Source organism: Bombus terrestris, chromosome 12 (assembly GCF_910591885.1).
Source record: "Bombus terrestris chromosome 12, iyBomTerr1.2, whole genome shotgun sequence".
NCBI lineage: Eukaryota > Metazoa > Arthropoda > Insecta > Hymenoptera > Apidae > Bombus > Bombus terrestris.
Window position 1 is genome coordinate 6,158,620 of NC_063280.1, and position 18,498 is coordinate 6,177,117.

General features: G+C 44.8%; 1 protein-coding gene across 6 annotated transcripts in view; it reads left to right on the forward strand.

Annotated features, from left to right (window-relative positions):
- Nucleotides 1–18,498, forward strand: part of LOC100643418 (Krueppel-like factor 6) — a 290,325-nt gene that overhangs the window by 262,095 nt on the left and 9,732 nt on the right. For all 6 annotated transcript variants that reach the window (XM_003399894.4, XM_048410690.1, XM_048410691.1 and 3 more), the window contains 2 exons: nt 7,411–7,720; nt 12,616–12,827. In XM_003399894.4, coding sequence (XP_003399942.1) covers nt 7,411–7,720; nt 12,616–12,827 — 522 coding nt within the window. The remainder of the gene's footprint in view (nt 1–7,410; nt 7,721–12,615; nt 12,828–18,498) is intronic.

Here is an 18,498-nt window from a genome sequence, read left to right on the forward strand (position 1 = left end):
CGGTCAGGCCAACCTGCACCTCGGCTCGTCTATCACGGACCGGATAGATTTATCGAGTATCGGCACCTTCGCGTCCCGCGCTAGCCTTCGACAATTTATGCACCTTCGCCGGGCTGAAGTGGAGCCGAAGCGGACAGATCCGCGACGAACGTCTAGGCCGGATGACGAGGAAGATTCATCGTCGTAGCCAGCGTGAATGCTACGCCGCTAACGATCATTTTCACCTAACGATCGCGGATCCGACGGTTCTGTCGATAATGCAATAAAGATCGCGAGTCCCACTGTCGAGCCTGTCTTCGGTACTCTTCAACGTGCCCGTTTCCGAGTAGTCTAGACGAGTTCGCATAAGTTTCTACTCCATCGATAATATTTCAGTCGTGCACGAATTCTCGTCGTGGCTCCTGATTATTTAATAGAAGCTTCGATTAAGGAAACCGTCAGGCAAATCCGTGACAAAGTAAATTGACAAGAGAGTAATTTAGCATCGAGCACCGTTTTAATCATTCACACTTCGTAATGTAAAATACCTTGAAGGATTTTGTCACAGTGATAAGTCGAAAAACGTGTTGCGTCGTTTTTATAGCAAGGGTGCGGTATAATTCCTGTTATCAAGAGTCGACACGTACTAGAGAAGACGGTGATCAAGAGGAATAAGTGTTCCTTCTGAACCTTGTCCACGATGGACCGTACCTGTTCGCTATAAATTGAACCTTCTTGACGAACATTAAAATGCAAATGTTGGGAGCAGTAAACAACACAAACCCGGCATTACTTAAATCACTTCTGATACGTAGAAATAATAAGGCAAAAGCGTGGTAATGATGAAATTTGACGTTGCAACTGCCTCTTTGATCATGTGCAACTAAATCCCCAGCGATACCTTTTGCGAGCTGGCCGTGGCTCCATAAAATGTACCGATTCACGAGCATCCGATTACGGAACCGCGATATACGAAGCTCGAAAGTCTCACTCCTGGTTCTACCGGGTCTGGTAATCACAGGGGAGACCTACGGCTCGGCGATTCGAGTAAGACGTTACTTTAACTTTCGAACGTTCGATCGCAAACGCATAATTCATTTGGAGCCTGGAAGGTACCAGGACAGAAGGCCTATAATGCCAGTAAAGCTTCGCAATGCAACATTGTGAAAGCCGTCGATTTGTTATCCGAAACTTTTTCGGTCCTCTGTAATTACAAAGAGCCATATCTTGTTTCCCGCTTTTTCGTATAGGCCTTTGATATCTGTTGGTTCGATCGTCGCGACGCATCCGCGTCTTCTCCACTCTGTTCCTGCTCGCTCATCGGCGAGAAGACTTCGTAAGAGATCACGTAGCGTGGGTGGAACAATTCGAAGCTAGCCGCGAGCGATTTCACCCGCAAAACGCTTCGCTCTGACGCTCTCTCCCTTCCGAGACCTGGTCGTTTAACAGACGTTTACGATCTGACGAGGGGCAATATCGTCGTTTAAGGTGCCTCCGAATTCGACACTTTCGTCCCCACTTGCAAATTGAACCAGAATATCCAGCCTTTGAATGAGTAATTTTAACATATATCTTCCCTTAATTGCGTTTTGGAAAGAAACGTTAGAATACGTAGGGACTGGCGATATTTGTGCCGCAGCTGTTCGTTAATATCATATATCTTACATGATTTTTTTTCGAGTGATATGAATTTCGAAAAGACAGTATTTAAGCCACGTAAAAGTTAAACATTTACAATGATAAATCAACGGCGACGATTACTGTACCTGTGAATCGTAGATGGTAAATTTAAAGGAGGGGCATAAATGGAATAATTCAATGGGTTTTACTTTATAACGGGTATTGCTTAAATGACCGGGATTGTCCTGTAATAAAGTTTCATATATCGTGAACCTTCGAAATTCAAGCGCCGCGTGTGCTCGTTTCGACGTCGACCGTATACGAATCGGCATGCACGGGCTCCGTTTCCGCGTTACTTTCACCGTAGTGGTATAATCACGCCTTTGTCAATTAGCGTGCGCCAGGCGGCGGTTAATTATAATAAAGACACGTTAATGCAACGCTCGGCGAAGAGATAATCGCCCCTTTCTGGGCGTGTATGATTTTATTATGCATTCCTTTACGTTTCTGCTTCGCCCGCTGTTACGCGGTTCAATTAAAGGCCATCGTACAGCTTCTACCTCCGAATTTACGAACCTCCGGCATCGATATAACCCATCCCCGCATAAAGAACTAATTATACCCTGAGTGCTTTAATTTCTAACAAATTGTCATTTTCTTAGGAAGAATCTTAAACCACCGTAGTATCTCTCTTCTCCACTGCAAACAGTAGATTCGATAAAACGCCCTAATTAATGTTCAACACTTTCTCGTCTAACGTTATTTTACTTCAAAACGACACTCTCATTACAGATAATTTCTAAATGACTCTCTTTTAAATCAAGAACAGTTTTTATTTGTATCATGCACATTTTCTTATTTGGTACACAGTCGTTATAAGCGATCTCCTTTCACACGAGTTAAATATATAATGGAACCTATTGTTACTACCTGAATCGTCACAAACGCTACGGACTTTTCGAGCAATCTGATGTTCGTCCAGACATATTTCACCAGATACGCGCCAAGTTAATCGCGCTATTACCATTGACAAGGTGTCTGCTACGCAGATGGGCTAAATTTCATTTTATCGTAAACTTCACTGGGCGTCCGCGTGCGAGAGAACGTCGATAAATTCGAAAGCAGCCCGGTGAAAAAATCTTAATCTACGATTAATTGGTACAAGAGGGGTCATCGGCTAATCTCCGTTTCGCCGCGCGAAACCGGAAACTTAATTGAAAACTCGCGTCTAACGAGTTCCGCGATGCGGGTGGCATGTCCACCCACCTAGCTCGTATTCGTGCACGCGTATTCAAGAGAACGGTTCGCGCATATTTCTCCGTGCACCACAGCTTACGTCCGGCTGATCGTACAATATATGATAATCGATGATGCTGCACGACAGGTTACCGCGAACGAAACACGATTCATCATTGGACGGAACCGGGCTGAACTCGAACACCGGGTTATCATTTCAATACGAGCACCACTTTTTTCCGTAATTAATATTGATTAATTGATCGAAGCGCGTTTAATGATTGTCAATCAGCTGGCCATTGTGCCGCTGTCTTTGCCGCTTTGAATTCGCGTAAATGATGGCGGAGCGCTTCCTGCTGATAGCATTTCCGATAGCCTCGACCTGACCACCTCCGGGGATTGATGAATTTTCTAGTTGATTATTTTAGAAAGGCGAGATAAAGATCTCGTAACGCAAGGTCTCGTATGTGGAAGGTTTAGGCGCCGTTCGTCGCTCAAAAGATGACATTCGAGACAGCACAGGGATAAAAAAAGAGAATATTTCAATCGAGTGATTTTTAAGAAAAAAAAGAAATGGAAAATTGCGGAACCGGCGCCACTTGCTACATTTGAACGTATACAAGCTTTCGATAAGTGATTTCCACGAAGTTGTGAAAATTGAACGGTGATAATACAGTGGCAATTCCTGTTCGAACGATTGCATTAATTTTCCAGTCTACGAGTACGAAGTTCCGAAGCGACTTTGCCAGTGAATTAATCGAATACGGTTTGTTCGCCACCGGCGATTTCCACTTATCCCTCTTTACCGCCTCGCTCTGTTCGATTGCTGGCAGCAGAGCATTAATGTCCGCCTATTATCCCTCAATTTGGCAGATTCGAAAAATCCACGGTACAAACTCTGCCCATAAATCGGCGGATTAACCCCGCGTTTAACATTATCAATTACCCCCTTGACTGTAGACTCGCCGGGTCATGAAAGTCTTTGAAACGTGTGCGCTCGAGAGAAAGGTGCTCGTAAACGCAAGGGGAGGAAGCAAGAGGAGAACGTGGAGTAACGAAGACGCGGAGAAGGGTGGGAAGATGCAACGAATAGGAAGGCGAGACGTGATAAAACCGCGTTATTACCGGTAATGCTCTGGGTTAACTCGGCATAGGCGAGGCGTTGATGGAAGAAGAGCAAAGTTTGTATCGAGGGAGACGCTCTGTATAGCAAGGAGGAAGATTTTCCAACGATTTTCCAGAAGGTTCAGGATTCTTTCGAAAATTTTCTCCAGGGCAAGAGAACGGCACGCGAAGTAATGTTGTGTGATGCGACATCTTATCACGACTTTGACTAAGGAACGACGGCACGTAACGATTGAAAGAAGGACAACGAAGCAGGAAGAATCGGACACGGGTTAAAGAGCTAGACAAGCGCTGTCAGAAAGTTCTGATGACTTCGTGCTCCATTAGATACCAAAGATCATAGACCTCGAGCAGAGCCACGGCAAGAGTTAATAACCCTAACGAGACGTCCAGAACACAGAGATTCAGAGAGGGAGAAATAGCTCGCGTATCGGTGGGGGAAGAAGTGTCCGAAGCAGAAGCTAATTAAGCGAAACCGCCCGTACTGGCAACGTACAGAAATTACGGTTAATAATACCGTCGTGGTGGCGCTCGCTGGCGCGAGTACACGTTCCGAGCTCGACCGACTGTATTCATAATGATTCCTCGATACGATTGGACGATCGGCCTGGCCGTAGTCTTCTTCCGAGATTTCTCTAGCGATAAGGGCTGGAGAACACGAGGGCAGGAGATGGTATCTGTAACGCTGACTTTTATACTAAAATTTTCCGTGCTGAATTCCAGGACCACGGAAAAAACGTTCCTGGAAACGCGCGTCCGCTATGCATTACGATCATCGTTATTACTCGTATCGAACAGACGACCATAACTTTCGAAAGGAACGTATTACGCTGGGAGCGTAACGCGATTATAATGATTAATTCGCTTATCGCGAGAACATCTTGGACGTTTTCGACTCGGTAACTCGCGACTTCTCGAATACTAAAAGGGAAACGGCTTTGGAGCGCGGCACGGCGAGGCGTGCGTGCTGTGTCAATCCCAATATTTACGACGTCTCGAATTCAAAGGTCGGTCAGCTGAAATACGAGGCTGCGATTCAATTAAAAATCAATCTCTGCCACGATCCATCAAACCAACGAAACATAGGCGGGGGCACACGGGTTCGCGTTCGTTTTCCACTCATGCATCTTCGGTCGAACGCGTTTCTGGTCAGCTGGCGTGCACCAGAGCAACCACAACGGCCGTTTGCATAAATCTCCAGGTCGTTGATTCACGGCGAACAACGATAGGGACTCGCGTGCGTGCGTGCGTTACGCAATATTCCGCGTTGTACCGCGCGCTCTGCCGCGAACACGTCGTGTCTCTCCCACCGAACGAAATCGATTACCTCTTAATCCCGTTATCTCGCACGAGTTTCTTCATCTCTACGAGAACCAGGAAACCAAACCTTATGAAAAGATCGAAATCGAGGATCGAACTGTATAAAGAGATCGTCTTCGATTAAAAAATATAAAATTTGAAACTTTGCGGTAGTCGGTAGTATCGTTCAAAGTATTCTGTGTTTTTTCTCCAGTCAGCCACCGGATAAACGACAAATGAAACCGGTTTCCCGATACATCCGTGCTCCGTCGAATTGCGTACGCGCGTCCCGTGACTCGTGCGACTTTATCGAATTCTCTAGCGAAATTTTTACGTCAGGAACAAGATTTCGAGAACATAAAACGTCCGTCGGTGAACATGGATATGCTCCTTCCGTGTAAGATGTATACATTCGTGAACGCGGATTCTAAATACGACAGAATACTACTTGTCGCGGCATTAATTTCAGCGGGACGCTCGATTGGCTATCATTGGTGATTATTTTGGAATCAAGAAAAGTGTCTAAGAAATATTTACGGTGCATCGCATAAGGTAAAAGGTCAACGATATGAGTACGATCGTTCTTGGTAGCTTTTAGCCGAGGGGGGTGAACGTCGATCCCTGAACTTTGGTATTAAATGCCTTTGAAATAATTTGTTCGAAGAAAATTCATCATAATTAATATTTCTCAATTCTTTTTTGCTCCTGTCTTTCTCGAATTAATGAAATAAAGCTAACCACGTTGGAAATAAGTAGAAGGTACGAGTACGCGGTTGGATCGAGAGAGGGGCAACAAGGTGAATAGCGATGGAAGAAAAAAAAAATCGAAATGGAGGGGAAAAGAAGAAGCTTGATTAAATTGTAAAACGCCTCATATAGAAACACATAGCAGCAGCCATTTAGCCGCGTTAATCCACCTTGATGTTGCTCGTGTTCGATGGTGTCCGATCATGGAGGCGAACTTTTTCTCTCCGCCGGAACAAATTGCGAGTAACGAGTAACGATACCGCGGCGATTTCGTGTACTCGAAATTACGCGGCACTAATTACCAGCATTTACCAGCAAACGAGCCATTACCACGTAACGAGGTAAGCCTTGGAAATTACAATTTTACGTCGATTACGCGGCGATCGAAACGGCGACTTCGATAATCGAATGAAAGACGCGCAGATAGCAACGTACCACGGTCAAAAGTTAAACCACCGTGTCAATATTCCACACTCGTTCCAAGCCAGATTGCAGCGTCGATCGATCGCGAATCTATTGGCCTCGCTGTGTATTAATTAGTAACAGTAATGTCACGGACGAGTTTGCATGTGGCCACGTGGGTGAGCGGTCGAGAGAGAATCGATGGGGAGTGAAAGTTAGTTCTGAAGCGAAGCAGGAGAAGAAAAGTGAGTAGAAATAGATCGAGGAAGAGAGGGGGAAAAAGGGATGAGGAAAGATAAAAGACGCTCGTGGAGCTAGGTCAAGAAGGAAGGCGAGAAGAAAAGTATAGATGGTAGATAAAACACGGGTTGCGACAAAAAGTAGCAGCAATCGTAATTAGCGTAGTTTTTGCGGCAGGTAGTTCGCGGTAGGCCTGTGAAACGATTGAACTTTCAGCTAAATTTCCTTTCAACCCCGGGAAACATTGCCCGCAACCCGTGGCTTGTAGATTAGCAGAGTTTATAACGGAAGATTTACGACAATGTTGCACGGGTGCCGAGGCACATCGGCATAAATCGCACGTTTAAATAATATGTACAAGTGGAAAAAAACTGGCGTTAATAACGGCCGACTGGTTGTTTTGCTCGATCGTTCGATGCATCCGACCGCTTCGAGCGGTATCCTATACCAAACGCGTGCTTTTATTCTCTGACTGAAAGTGGTATCGTTTCCTTAGAACCATATATGTCACTCGCTGGATAATCTACGATTCCACGAAATATAGTAATTAACGGGCAACACTAACGAACTCGAGCTATTTTCCACAATTATGCGTCGGCCAATGAATTAACGATCCATTGGACGTTTCGTGTACGTAAAGCTCGATGAAATGACGAAATACTCTGAAATAAATGAGATTATAAGGTTGCCAGTGTTTCAGGTTGTTCGATGTTGCGCCAGTGGCCGGTTAATTAATATTCCATCGTTCTTTTTTTCTTACAGTGTCGCCGCCTTTGCCGCCTCTGGGAGAAACAGCGTGGGAGAGAAACCGGGAACGAGAGCGCGAGAGGGTGCGAGAGAGGAGCACGGAGAATGAGCACAGGGAACGGCAGCAAGAAAGAGAATCAGGGATCAGAGAGAGGGAGCCGCGGGATCGAGAAAAGGAACGGGATCGCGATAGGGAGAGGCAAAGGGACAGGGAAAGGGACAGAGAGCGGGACGTGTCGGTCCGCATGATGGAACCGCTCGATCCTGTCTTCGTTTCCCCCTCGGCGGCCCTACTCGCGTTACAGAGGATAAAGGAAACGTCCCTGTAAGTACTTTTACCGATCGTATCGCGGTAACCGCGGCGAACGAGCCGATTTTTACCACGCTCTTGACAGATGTGTAGCAGGGGGCGCATACACCTTCGTATGTACGCTTTTTTCTTCTTATAAACGAGCAACAGGATGTGCTCTATTATCGAAGAAAGTAGAACTCGGAGTATACAACTGCTGGCTTATTCCTAGAAGCAACATTGTCGACCGTATCGTGTTTGAAGCAAATTAAGCGTTCCGATCAAATTTTATATTCCAGTGGAAAGATTACGTTGCAATATCTGCTATCTTTTCTCGCATCGTAAGAACGTCTGCGCACACTGTACATTCACGAAGCTTCATTGAAATCGGTAATAGTCCTTAAATACGTGACAGTTCGGAGTAGGATAGATTGAGAATCTAACGTAAGCGTCAATTACGCCATTGAATGGAGTCGACAAAGGATTTACATAGGCTGCCATCCGGCTAGCCAGGGCTGACTTTATTATCAGTTTACAATCGGTCGAAAACAGCAGGATATCGCGGCCGGTCGGTCGCCGCGCCGATGCGATGGTTACGTGCCGTCATATTTCATCGAATGTACAAGCACGTCCAGGGTTAATAGGACGAGATCGTGCACCCGCTGTAAATCTCGTTTAATTTGCTCTCGTGCGCTCGCGAGTGTCTTTTCCATTGTCAAGCGAGCGTTCTGTACCCGATCTCGGCGAAAAGACCCGACGTTAGAAAACATAGTAATCTCGTGACACCCGGGTGCACGCTAACAAACCTCATTTCATACAGAGCGTCACGATTTCTTTCCAACGTGTGTACGTCTGTACCGACTGGATGACGAGTCTCGCGGATCGCTGTGAATAATAATTTTACCTCGTCTCTCGGTGCCACGATGACGGACGATGACATAACGGTCTGTCTATCCTCCTATCTTGGAATTCGCCTCTTGATCCTTGCTTCGGTGTCAATGACTTTATTAGAGCTTCTGAACGGCCCTCGAAGTCCTTAGGCTAACTTTGCTGTCGTTCCTTCTCGTTTCGTTTATGGAAACATTTCGTGCTCGCAAATGTGGACTTATATGGTTGTATAGTACATTTATTCCGACTTTAACTCTTGTCACTGTAACCAACAGTTGATATAACTGTGAATTTACGTTGTTTCGCCCCTCTGGACAGATCGATGCCAATAATGGTACCCGCGGATCGTGTCCGTAGATCACGCGTACCGTGAAATCGTCACCAGTATCACGGATCGAGGCCTGTCTTCTCGTGTCCCAATGCCGTTAACCGATAGTTATACTTTACGTTTCTCATAAATCTCCACCGGTTGGTTCGTTGTCTGTTTCCGTCTGGATGTACGTGCACGCTGGCGACTTCCATACGCGAGCCAGCTACGCACGTGTACACGCACCGTTGTACATCGGTACCCGCATGTCAGGGCCCTCCTGCGGAGGAACTGCCGCAAGCTTACAGCAATACTTCACGACAAATGTACTTTCCAGTTCCTCCTTCGCCTTTCCAGCGAACCACGCGGTTACGGCTTCGTCTTCGAAACAATGATCCATTTGGTATGGTAGTCCTTCTGTACACGCGGTGCAGGAGATTTCGACGCCGAGGAAGCTGATGGAATTATCGCGGAATAAATTGCCGCCTGGATTCTGTATTGTCGTCGAGAACTATGGGCATATTAATTATCGCGAAGAAATAGCTACGCTACGAGTTTACGACGCGGCGGTTTCTGAACGTGTTAACGCGAAAGTGATTTATTGCTGATAATTCCTTAATTATTTCGTCTATTGTAGTATCATAAACAGTATCTTACACTATCAATGTAATCCGAACTCAACCAGATTAAATTATTTGGAGAAGATTCGAGACAGCTTCACCGTTAGTGACTTTTCGACTAATATTTGATATACTAAAATTGATATAGCATATAATATATATCTATGCGCTAGTTATAATCCACTCAGTGTCAAAGGTGGAGGTAATTTTGAGTATTTATTCTGACGAGGAGACGTTATCTAGTCAGTTGTCCAATAAATCACATCAAATCAACCTTAAATTTATCGGAAGTTAGTTAGAAATTATTTTTATTCCCATTCAAGATCCCAGTTCTTGGCTTTTCGCTCGGAAATAATCATAAGAACTATTTTAATTCCCTTTCCTAGTTTTATTTAAATTTCACTTATAGACCAAGACCGCTTATTTTCATCTCGGGATTAATCTTTTTTAGCATCTCCCCTCTCTATGCAAGTTTCTTTAGAGCGTATATTTCTACGTTGATGTAATAAATAATTCCCAATTTTCTTTCAATCTAAAAATCCAATTTCAAATTCAAAATCTCAGAATCTCTCCCGAGTCATGTTTGCGGTTCGTATAGTTTCTACGTTGTATGAATAAATACCGCAAGTATAAAACATCCGACACGGCTTAAAAATAATATCCCACTGAAATCACGCGATCTTCGTAGGTGCGAAACCATCAGAAACACCTCATAGCTGTGTTTGAAAGAATAAAGCCATAAACGCAGGTCGAGGTCGTGAAAATCGGAAAATCGTGCGAGAGGGTTTTGTTCTCCGGCAGCGGGAGGATTGTCGGGATAGAAGCGAGTCGGATTATCGCGAGTAGAAGCAGATTTATGCCAGTTTAAACAGCGAGCTGCGGGTCTGGTTTACGGCACGAAGCGTGCGAGGCCAGGCTTCGTCCCGATGAAATATGGTCTGGCCAGGGATGCGTCAGTGGTACCACTGGTGCCGTTTTATCCAGTTAACTTGAAACGCGAATTCCACATGGTTTCGAGGATAGAAACGCGTCAACGTAAATTCTTCACACGTGGACTGGTACCGATCCTGAAATACGATCGCTTGATGCTAGAAACATCGGACTAGCTTTCAAAAAGATCAATTCGTAATTTTTCATAGAAATTTTACAGATACATTTTTCCATCGATGTTAAAGTTCCGAGAACGGTATCGTTTCACTGTCTTGAGCAAGTTGCCTCAACGAATCAAATAAAGTTGTGAGGTACTTTAAATTATCTTTTTAACAGTTAGCCGCGACGATCGATTAGGCGAGACAATTGATCGTAAGTACGAATTTGGTTGCGAAACAAGTTTCGCCGGGTGTCGACTCGCAAGATTGATCGATTCGACACGCCTCGCTTCTTTTTAGTAGCTGGAGACGAGATTGAACAGCCGGTGCACGTCGTTAGAAGAATCTTTTAGCAGATGATCGTTGGTGATCTCGAATCGATAAGAAGTGGTGATTCCAGGGTCGTAAAACGATTATCATTGCTTAACGAGAAAATCTACAGCAATTAGCCTGTTTCTACAGTTCTAATTTATCTCGTATTTATTTAGTTTTCATTTGTTCCTTTTTACAATGAGAATATACATATTTATCATATGAAAACAATTAAGGTTTACGAGCGAATAGAAAGAAAATAATTACAAAAGTTATAGTTCCCGAATAAACTTGACAGGAGCATTACGTATCATTTTGCTATTTTTAAAATGAATGCACGGAAGTTTCAATGTGCTTGTATGATTAGTTACTCGATGATCTAAGTGCTTTAAAATTATAATAAACTGCCGCGTAAATTGCGAGCCGATTGCAAACGATAATGGAGTATCAACGTTTACCCCCATTGGCCACGGTATAATGGACAAATAATTCATGAATATGCATGGGAATGGAGTGTAAAATGGACCACGTTTCGACGAAGGGGCTTGTGATTTATGAATGCATTTAAAGTGTACGCGCCACTACAGGCTTACGTACGATATCAAGGCTTTGAAAAGAAACTTAATAAAGAGACTTGATACAATTATGTAACTATCGCTGTGATTACTACTTGAACTACATTCGCAACGAAACCTTCTTAAAAGTTTTCGTTTAAAGAATGCTATTGAATCAAAATTCCTTCTATTAATTCATATTTCAACTTTACGTTTCTGTACCTATACAGCGAAGGATAAGGATTTAAACATTTTCGCCTTCGTTGTCTTCAAATTCGCACGAAAGTTACTATCTGGTCATCAATCGATAACAGCCGCTTATTACATACTTCGAAATCTATGAATCCGTTATGGAAAATCATAGGTCGTCACTCGAGCACTTGAGAAAATATATGTGACTGATTGACAGCTCTTTTAATACGACCGTGTAACTCGTACATCCCGTTAAAAGATCTGCGACCAGCCGTTCCGTTGCTCTGTGTGCGCTTCCATGTAATCGCGCAGATTAACGTAATGACTGCCGCTTCTTTCCCTCCTCCACACCAGCGGCCAGAGCTCGTGGTGTTATTCATAAGGCAAATTCTTTTTCTCTAATGTGTGTACACCGACGTATTTGTTCCGTGATCGTTTCACGTCGCAAGCAATTTCACTCGTTCTTCGTTCGAACCGGTCATAACGCATCGGAACACATCGATCAATGAATAATGCATACCAAAAACTTTCTGTATAAATCCATGGTGAATGCGGCCGGATCTGTCGGAATCTCCCCGTCGACGAACGAGAAATAAAGTACGATGGTTGGTCGATAGTCGTACGCAGGTAAGATAAAATAACGATGAAGACGTCTTATCCATATCTGAATTGAAATCACGGCGGGCGACCGTTCCTCGAATTTCTTGCCGCCCTTTCGCTCGTCGTAATCAGCGTCGCTGCGGGAATCGGACATAGTTCGGTGAATCGAACAACGATACGCCGCTAAAAGGTGGTCATACGCTGTCAAACTCGAGTTCGATTGTTTCGCGTGTTGCGTAATTGGCCAGGATTACTTTTACGAAAGAATCTTTTCGTTTCTTCTTCTCCTTCTTTCGAAAGTCACTTGTTTTATCGAATTAAATCAAAGTTGATCGTAAATATATCTGAAGATGTCTGTTTGAAATTTCAGGGTGTTTCACAAGCGTCCCGCGCTCGCGAGTGGGTTAGGAATCGGTGGCAGAATGAACGCCGGTGTTGGAGGAAACGGCGGTAGTTTAGCGGTGGACAACGAATGCGGCGACGCGTTGAAGAGACGCAAAGTTCACCGATGCGACGTAGCGGGCTGCGACAAAGTGTACACGAAGAGTTCTCATCTGAAAGCTCACAAGAGAACTCACACCGGTAAGTTTAAATATTAAATTAATACTTTCACTTAAGTTGATGCAACTACTTTACTTAATTACTTTACTTAATTTAGCTTAAGTCCAAATAAATTCGAAGCTAGTTTTATTTTTATCCACTTTTATTGTTTGGTACTTCGATAGAGCCCTATGCGCTTGATTGCCTCGCGATGATTCACGCATGCTAGTCATAACGATCACGGACGTAGAACGCGAGTTTCGTCATCCTCAGCTCCGGTCCTTCTTTTCTCTCACAGCGAAGGATCACGCCGGTTCATAGGTGACGTTACCGTTTCAAGGTGACGGCGCAAGGTGTGCTCACAATTACGAGAAGAAACCGAGCGAGCGGCGCGTAACACTTTGAACAGGCGACCGACGAACAGAGGCTAATTGCTGGGACAATATTCCCGTGAATGGCACGTTGTGATTCCACGCGGTCGCGTTTCTTTGCGCTTTCGTTGCGTTGCACAAAACTCCGTGGTCTGATATTCCCTGCGATCCGACGCAAATGGTAAAAGGAAATTCTCCTTTTTGTTCGCCGCAATTCTGACCTCGCTTTAACGTGCTCCCTTAGTCATTAGCCGATCTTCCCACGTTAACTCCACCGGGGGCAGTGTTATTAACAAATAAAATAGCGAGATTCGTCCCGATATAATACTTAACTCTAACATATAGCCGATGGTTAAACGGCCTGTCGCATTGGATGGGTCAACGAGCCGCGACCGCGAGCCATTACTCATGGACCGCCTTTGATTCTCAGTCGAGATACTCGAACGGAAAAGCGCGGTGAACAGAAGTCGCGTTGGTCACGAGGATACACGTGACCGGCCGCGCGATTTCAGGAATTTTTATCGATACTCTATGCGGGAGAAGGATTCGGTAGCTTGGCTGTTTGCTCACGCTGCCGTTTGCGACGCTCGCCGAATGCCAAGCATATTCGTCCCATAGAGTGGGTTTTTCAAACGACCAATTGGAAGTCTACGAAGAAGAGGGTCAGGGGTCTTCGACATTCGCACGGCGAATCGTATGGCCTGGTGCCGCTTAGAAATTCGATAGTACGGCCAAAGTGACTACACGCTGAATACTATCCATCGAGTATGCATTTTTAGACGCGGCCCCCGCGTTTCGTTGGTACAGTCATAGCCGGCCATTTATTATCGCCTCGCGAGAACCTGGAAGAGGTCACACACCGTTCGTTTCTCGGTCTATACACATCGCGGCGGCCACAACCACACATGTGTGTACACAACGTCGAAGGAGCCGCGGCTTGAAGAATTTCCGGTGGATAGGTACCTTCGTGAAGGCATTGCCGCCGTCTACAGAGTGCAGAGGCGGCGGGGAGAGGGCGTGGTCGTGAGAACCAGGATCTTTTGTCTGGTCCATGGTTCAACCAAGACGGTGTAACCGCGGTGCTCAACCTGGCCCGAACGGTCGCGGTCGTGGGATTCTCGTGCGAAAAATTATAATTCCGCCGCGTTTCTCTACCATGGATGTTAGTTTTAGAGACATAATGGGACGTGAGATTTCCCTTCCTTCTTCCGTTTGTTTTTAACTTTCCAACAATATGCCTCTGCTCCGTTCTACATATAGTTAGCGGCAAGAAAAAGAAAGTGACAAAATACAGTACGAATTGGTGTGCTGTTATGGGTCTTAGACAGTGACAACGAAGACGATGTTAAATGTTAAATTTCATTTAAATGTCAGAGCCGGGTACGTTTGTAGTACGTCGTATAGCCACGCTTGCTGTAATAATTGTTTCAGCGATTGTGCAGCACGGTCGTAGAAACGTGGACCGGCATGTCTATCCATCATTCTAACACCGCGATATTATGCAGCCATCGAGATATCTTTACGATGGCGGATATACTGGCACTCTGGATGTGGGAAATGCCAATTCATTGATTACTGTAATTTCTACCATTCCACGGCATAAATCGTTTTACCGCGGATCGTGCTCGCGGCGAAACGGTCGCTCCGTCTGCTCCTCCAAGTGTTGGAATTTGTCTCGTATGAATAACCTATTGTTCCGAAAGGTCGGCGGAAAACGGGGTTATCAGAGGCGCCGTGGCAGTTTTATTAAATAATTTTACACGCGGTTTATCGTCTGGTGAACTCGCGATAACTATGGTCGTCGTATGGTATGAAGGTTAAAGTAGATGAACGACGGAGAAAGTTCAGGAATTCAAGGGTATTCGAAAATTGGAGGTTTTTTGATCATAGAACGAGTGATCAATAGAACAATGCACAGTTTGCAGCGCATAAATCTTTCATTTGTTAACGCGATTTCTCTGAAGTTAAAATCAGGATGAAATTCCGAAACTTCCATTTTTTCCCACTGACAATTCGGATCGTCGGTTGTCGAGCGCCATCGTTCCGAAATCGATCGGCTCCCACATCCAACAAGCCGAAAAACAGCGAATCGAAGCCAGCTAACCATGATTGATGATTCTCACGGCTCGAACAGTAGAATTTGCATCGAATTTATATCGTGCCGCTCGCAAACTGTATAATGGAGTAATAGCGGGCCGCTGCTACCGCTTTCGATATCGTGTATCTTCCCGAACACACGCCACGAACATCGGAAGTTACATTGTGCGGCCAGGGGAGGCGAAATATTACGAGGATGCGGTAAATGCCGGCTACGGTTCTCCATAATAGCGCTGCCGCTTTCATGATGCGCTGATCGACGTGAAGCACACCCGCAGCCGCCGCTAATAAATACTTAATCCCTAGATTATCCAAAATCGCTCGATTCGTACGATACGATCGTACTTAGTCCATGAATGGCGTATGTAAAAGAAAGAGACGACATGACAATCGCTAGATGAAACAGAATGACTTTTGATAAACAACGGGAGTTTCGGCAAAATCTCGTGTATTAATTAAGGCATATTAGCCTCGGTATAAACTAGACAACAAGTTCTCCGTGTATCGAAGGAAAACACTGATTTCTCGTCCCTTCGTGGGCTCGAGGTATATCAGACCTACCATTAACAATGTACTTATGCATCACTGTTCGGGACTACGATTATCTTTGCGGAACACAATTTCCTTCCGAGCATGATCTCCGTATTCTCGTTATCTCGAAGCCACATGAACGCTTTGAACATGGTTTTAAACTAAATTCCTTCTTTTTTTTTCTTTATTTCGATCGGCCATGGTCGGTGGATTTCGGGCCGTTCCGCCACGGGTAATTTGCCACGATTATCGGTATCGCGGTGATTATCGTTGCGATCGTAACTTGGATCTCTCTTTTATTCTGCTCCTTTCAGAAAAGGAAGAAATACATTGGCGTTATAGCTGGTGGTTATTCATGAATCAACGATGATATGCTTCACCGTGAGAAAGAATGAAATTACTAAATAAATTGGTTGTGTAAACAAAGTGGGTAACAGTAAATGCTAAACCATACGACTCGGAATGAACATGTTTCCAATGCAGCTACCCATACGAAGAAGGTAGCAGAGCGGTTTCTCAGTGGGTAACGCGTTAAAATTCATTAGTTTGCTCGGTGTGTGTCTTTCCTATCGGGTGCAACATTAATTGAAGTAACCGGTGATCAAAGGTATATACGGTTCGAGGTTTATTCTCAGGATGGCCTATTTCTCGAATCGAGCGAGGCAAACACAATTAAAGCTGTTCCCAGCGGAGACACGCTCACAAATATTGCTGTTAGGCAGTCGGCGATTATTTAATTCCCTTCAAAACCGGCTAAGTCTCGGGAATCCTGAACTCGCCGCAACGTTAATGGTGGCCCGTTGATGAATCGTCTTCGGCGCGGTTAATTGAAGCTTCTCGAGTAACGCACGAGCATCCCACTGTTATATTTTATTAAAGCACGATAACGGCGTAAATAATGAATGGCGCGTAATGACCGCGATTAAATTGAATCGCGCGTCCGCGAGTTATTACATCGCTGCAGTATTTCTTGCCGCTAACGAGTGTTGTTATTTACAAGAAGCCCGTACACCGCGGGAGTAGCTGGAGGGCGCATTAGGCGGACACCACGCAGAGTTGACAGCGCAGCGTCTACCTTTCTGTATCTACAACACCACCACTACCAACTTTCGTTCTTTCTTTCTTTCTCTCGCTTCTCTTCCTCTCATTTCTCCCCTTCTTTCCCCTTACGTTACTTGTCAGCTCGATGCTCGTTACCGACACGCATCGCGACGCTTCGTCCCGCTGCTTTCTCACCGGACACTCGATGTAATAATTATGGGGGCAAAAAAATAGAATACTTTGAGATATAGGATTGTGAGAAGACAGGATGATGGGAGTTAATTAGGAGACCTTGGAAATTCAATTCTAAGACTACCGGAGCGGTCACGATTACGTCGTGGCCGTCGTGGGTAATGACGAGGACGTCGAGGAATGGCGATTTATGCTTTCGAGGGAAATTGCAGACTTAATCAAAATTGATACGTCTCGAACAATCACGCGATCTCTTTTACACCTTCGAAAACATTCATCATTCGTAGTCGATGCACAGGAAGTTTGCTCGTCTGAGGAACAGGGCAACATTCATTCATCTTTACAGCACTTGTCGCCCATATAATTACATATTACGGAACTGTTCCGAACAGACGGGGAACGCGTTACCGCGCGAATCTTGGCGAGATGCTGATAATTGCCAGAGATACATACATCCGAGCTGGTTTCTTAATCATCCCTCCGGGAGATTCTCAAACGATAATGGGAAGCGCTCTCTCTCCACGTTCGAGTATCGAACGGACGAAATATCGTTGTCTCCCGTGTCATCAACACGACAGATTCGACTCACGATGTTTTACGAGTTACGAGTCTCGATCTTTGTAAAATATCGCCATCGATTGTACTTGTTGTCCTTTTCTTCTCCTCGACCTATCCATACGAGACGACGAGCTTCTTCCTCGTCTTATAAATAACATAAGGCGATTCGCGAGTTGAAGCAAAACTGAATATGCGTTCAAGTTGTATTTTACCTTGCCAGTTTCGAATAAATTTCCGACGATGAATAATTATGGTCTTTCTCTTTGCTTTACAAGATAGAAAACTCGCGATCAATGTCGAACATATAGTACTTGTTCGTACGATGTTCTTCTTTACCGTTTAGTCCGTAACTCCACTCCGCTTTGACAGAATGAGGAGAAAAAAGTAGCCAGCGGCAAGTTGTCGTTTAACGATTCCGTTAAGTAGAAGCCTCGCGAGACATTGAATAAGAAGTTCTGTTAAAAACTCACTGTCGTCATAAAAATCCTGTTATATCTTCGAATAAAGAACGCGAACAATGGAGAAGCGTTTCGTTGATGGACGAATTTATCTGGAATTAAGACGTGTATTTGTTCCATTGGTACCGCGGGGTATAACAACGAGGAAGAACCGTAAATGCCAAGACGATTTTTGGACTGCCGGATTTAAAAGACCATCCGAAGATATACGCTCGTAAACTCATTAAGAATAATTCCTCGTTAAAAGGGGAGCTGCTATACTCTCTCTTTTTACGTTGAATTATTAAGCTATAATACGAATCGCGTTGCAGGAAGAAGTCGCGATATGGTTAAGAGTACCGCGAAGGGTACCGAGTTTAATTACGCCGTGTCGTTTTTAATTAGCGTTTATCGTTGACCCACTTGCCGAGGTTGTTCAATAAGCCGGATCCAAGTGATTCTCCTTTCTCGTAATCGATAATTTTC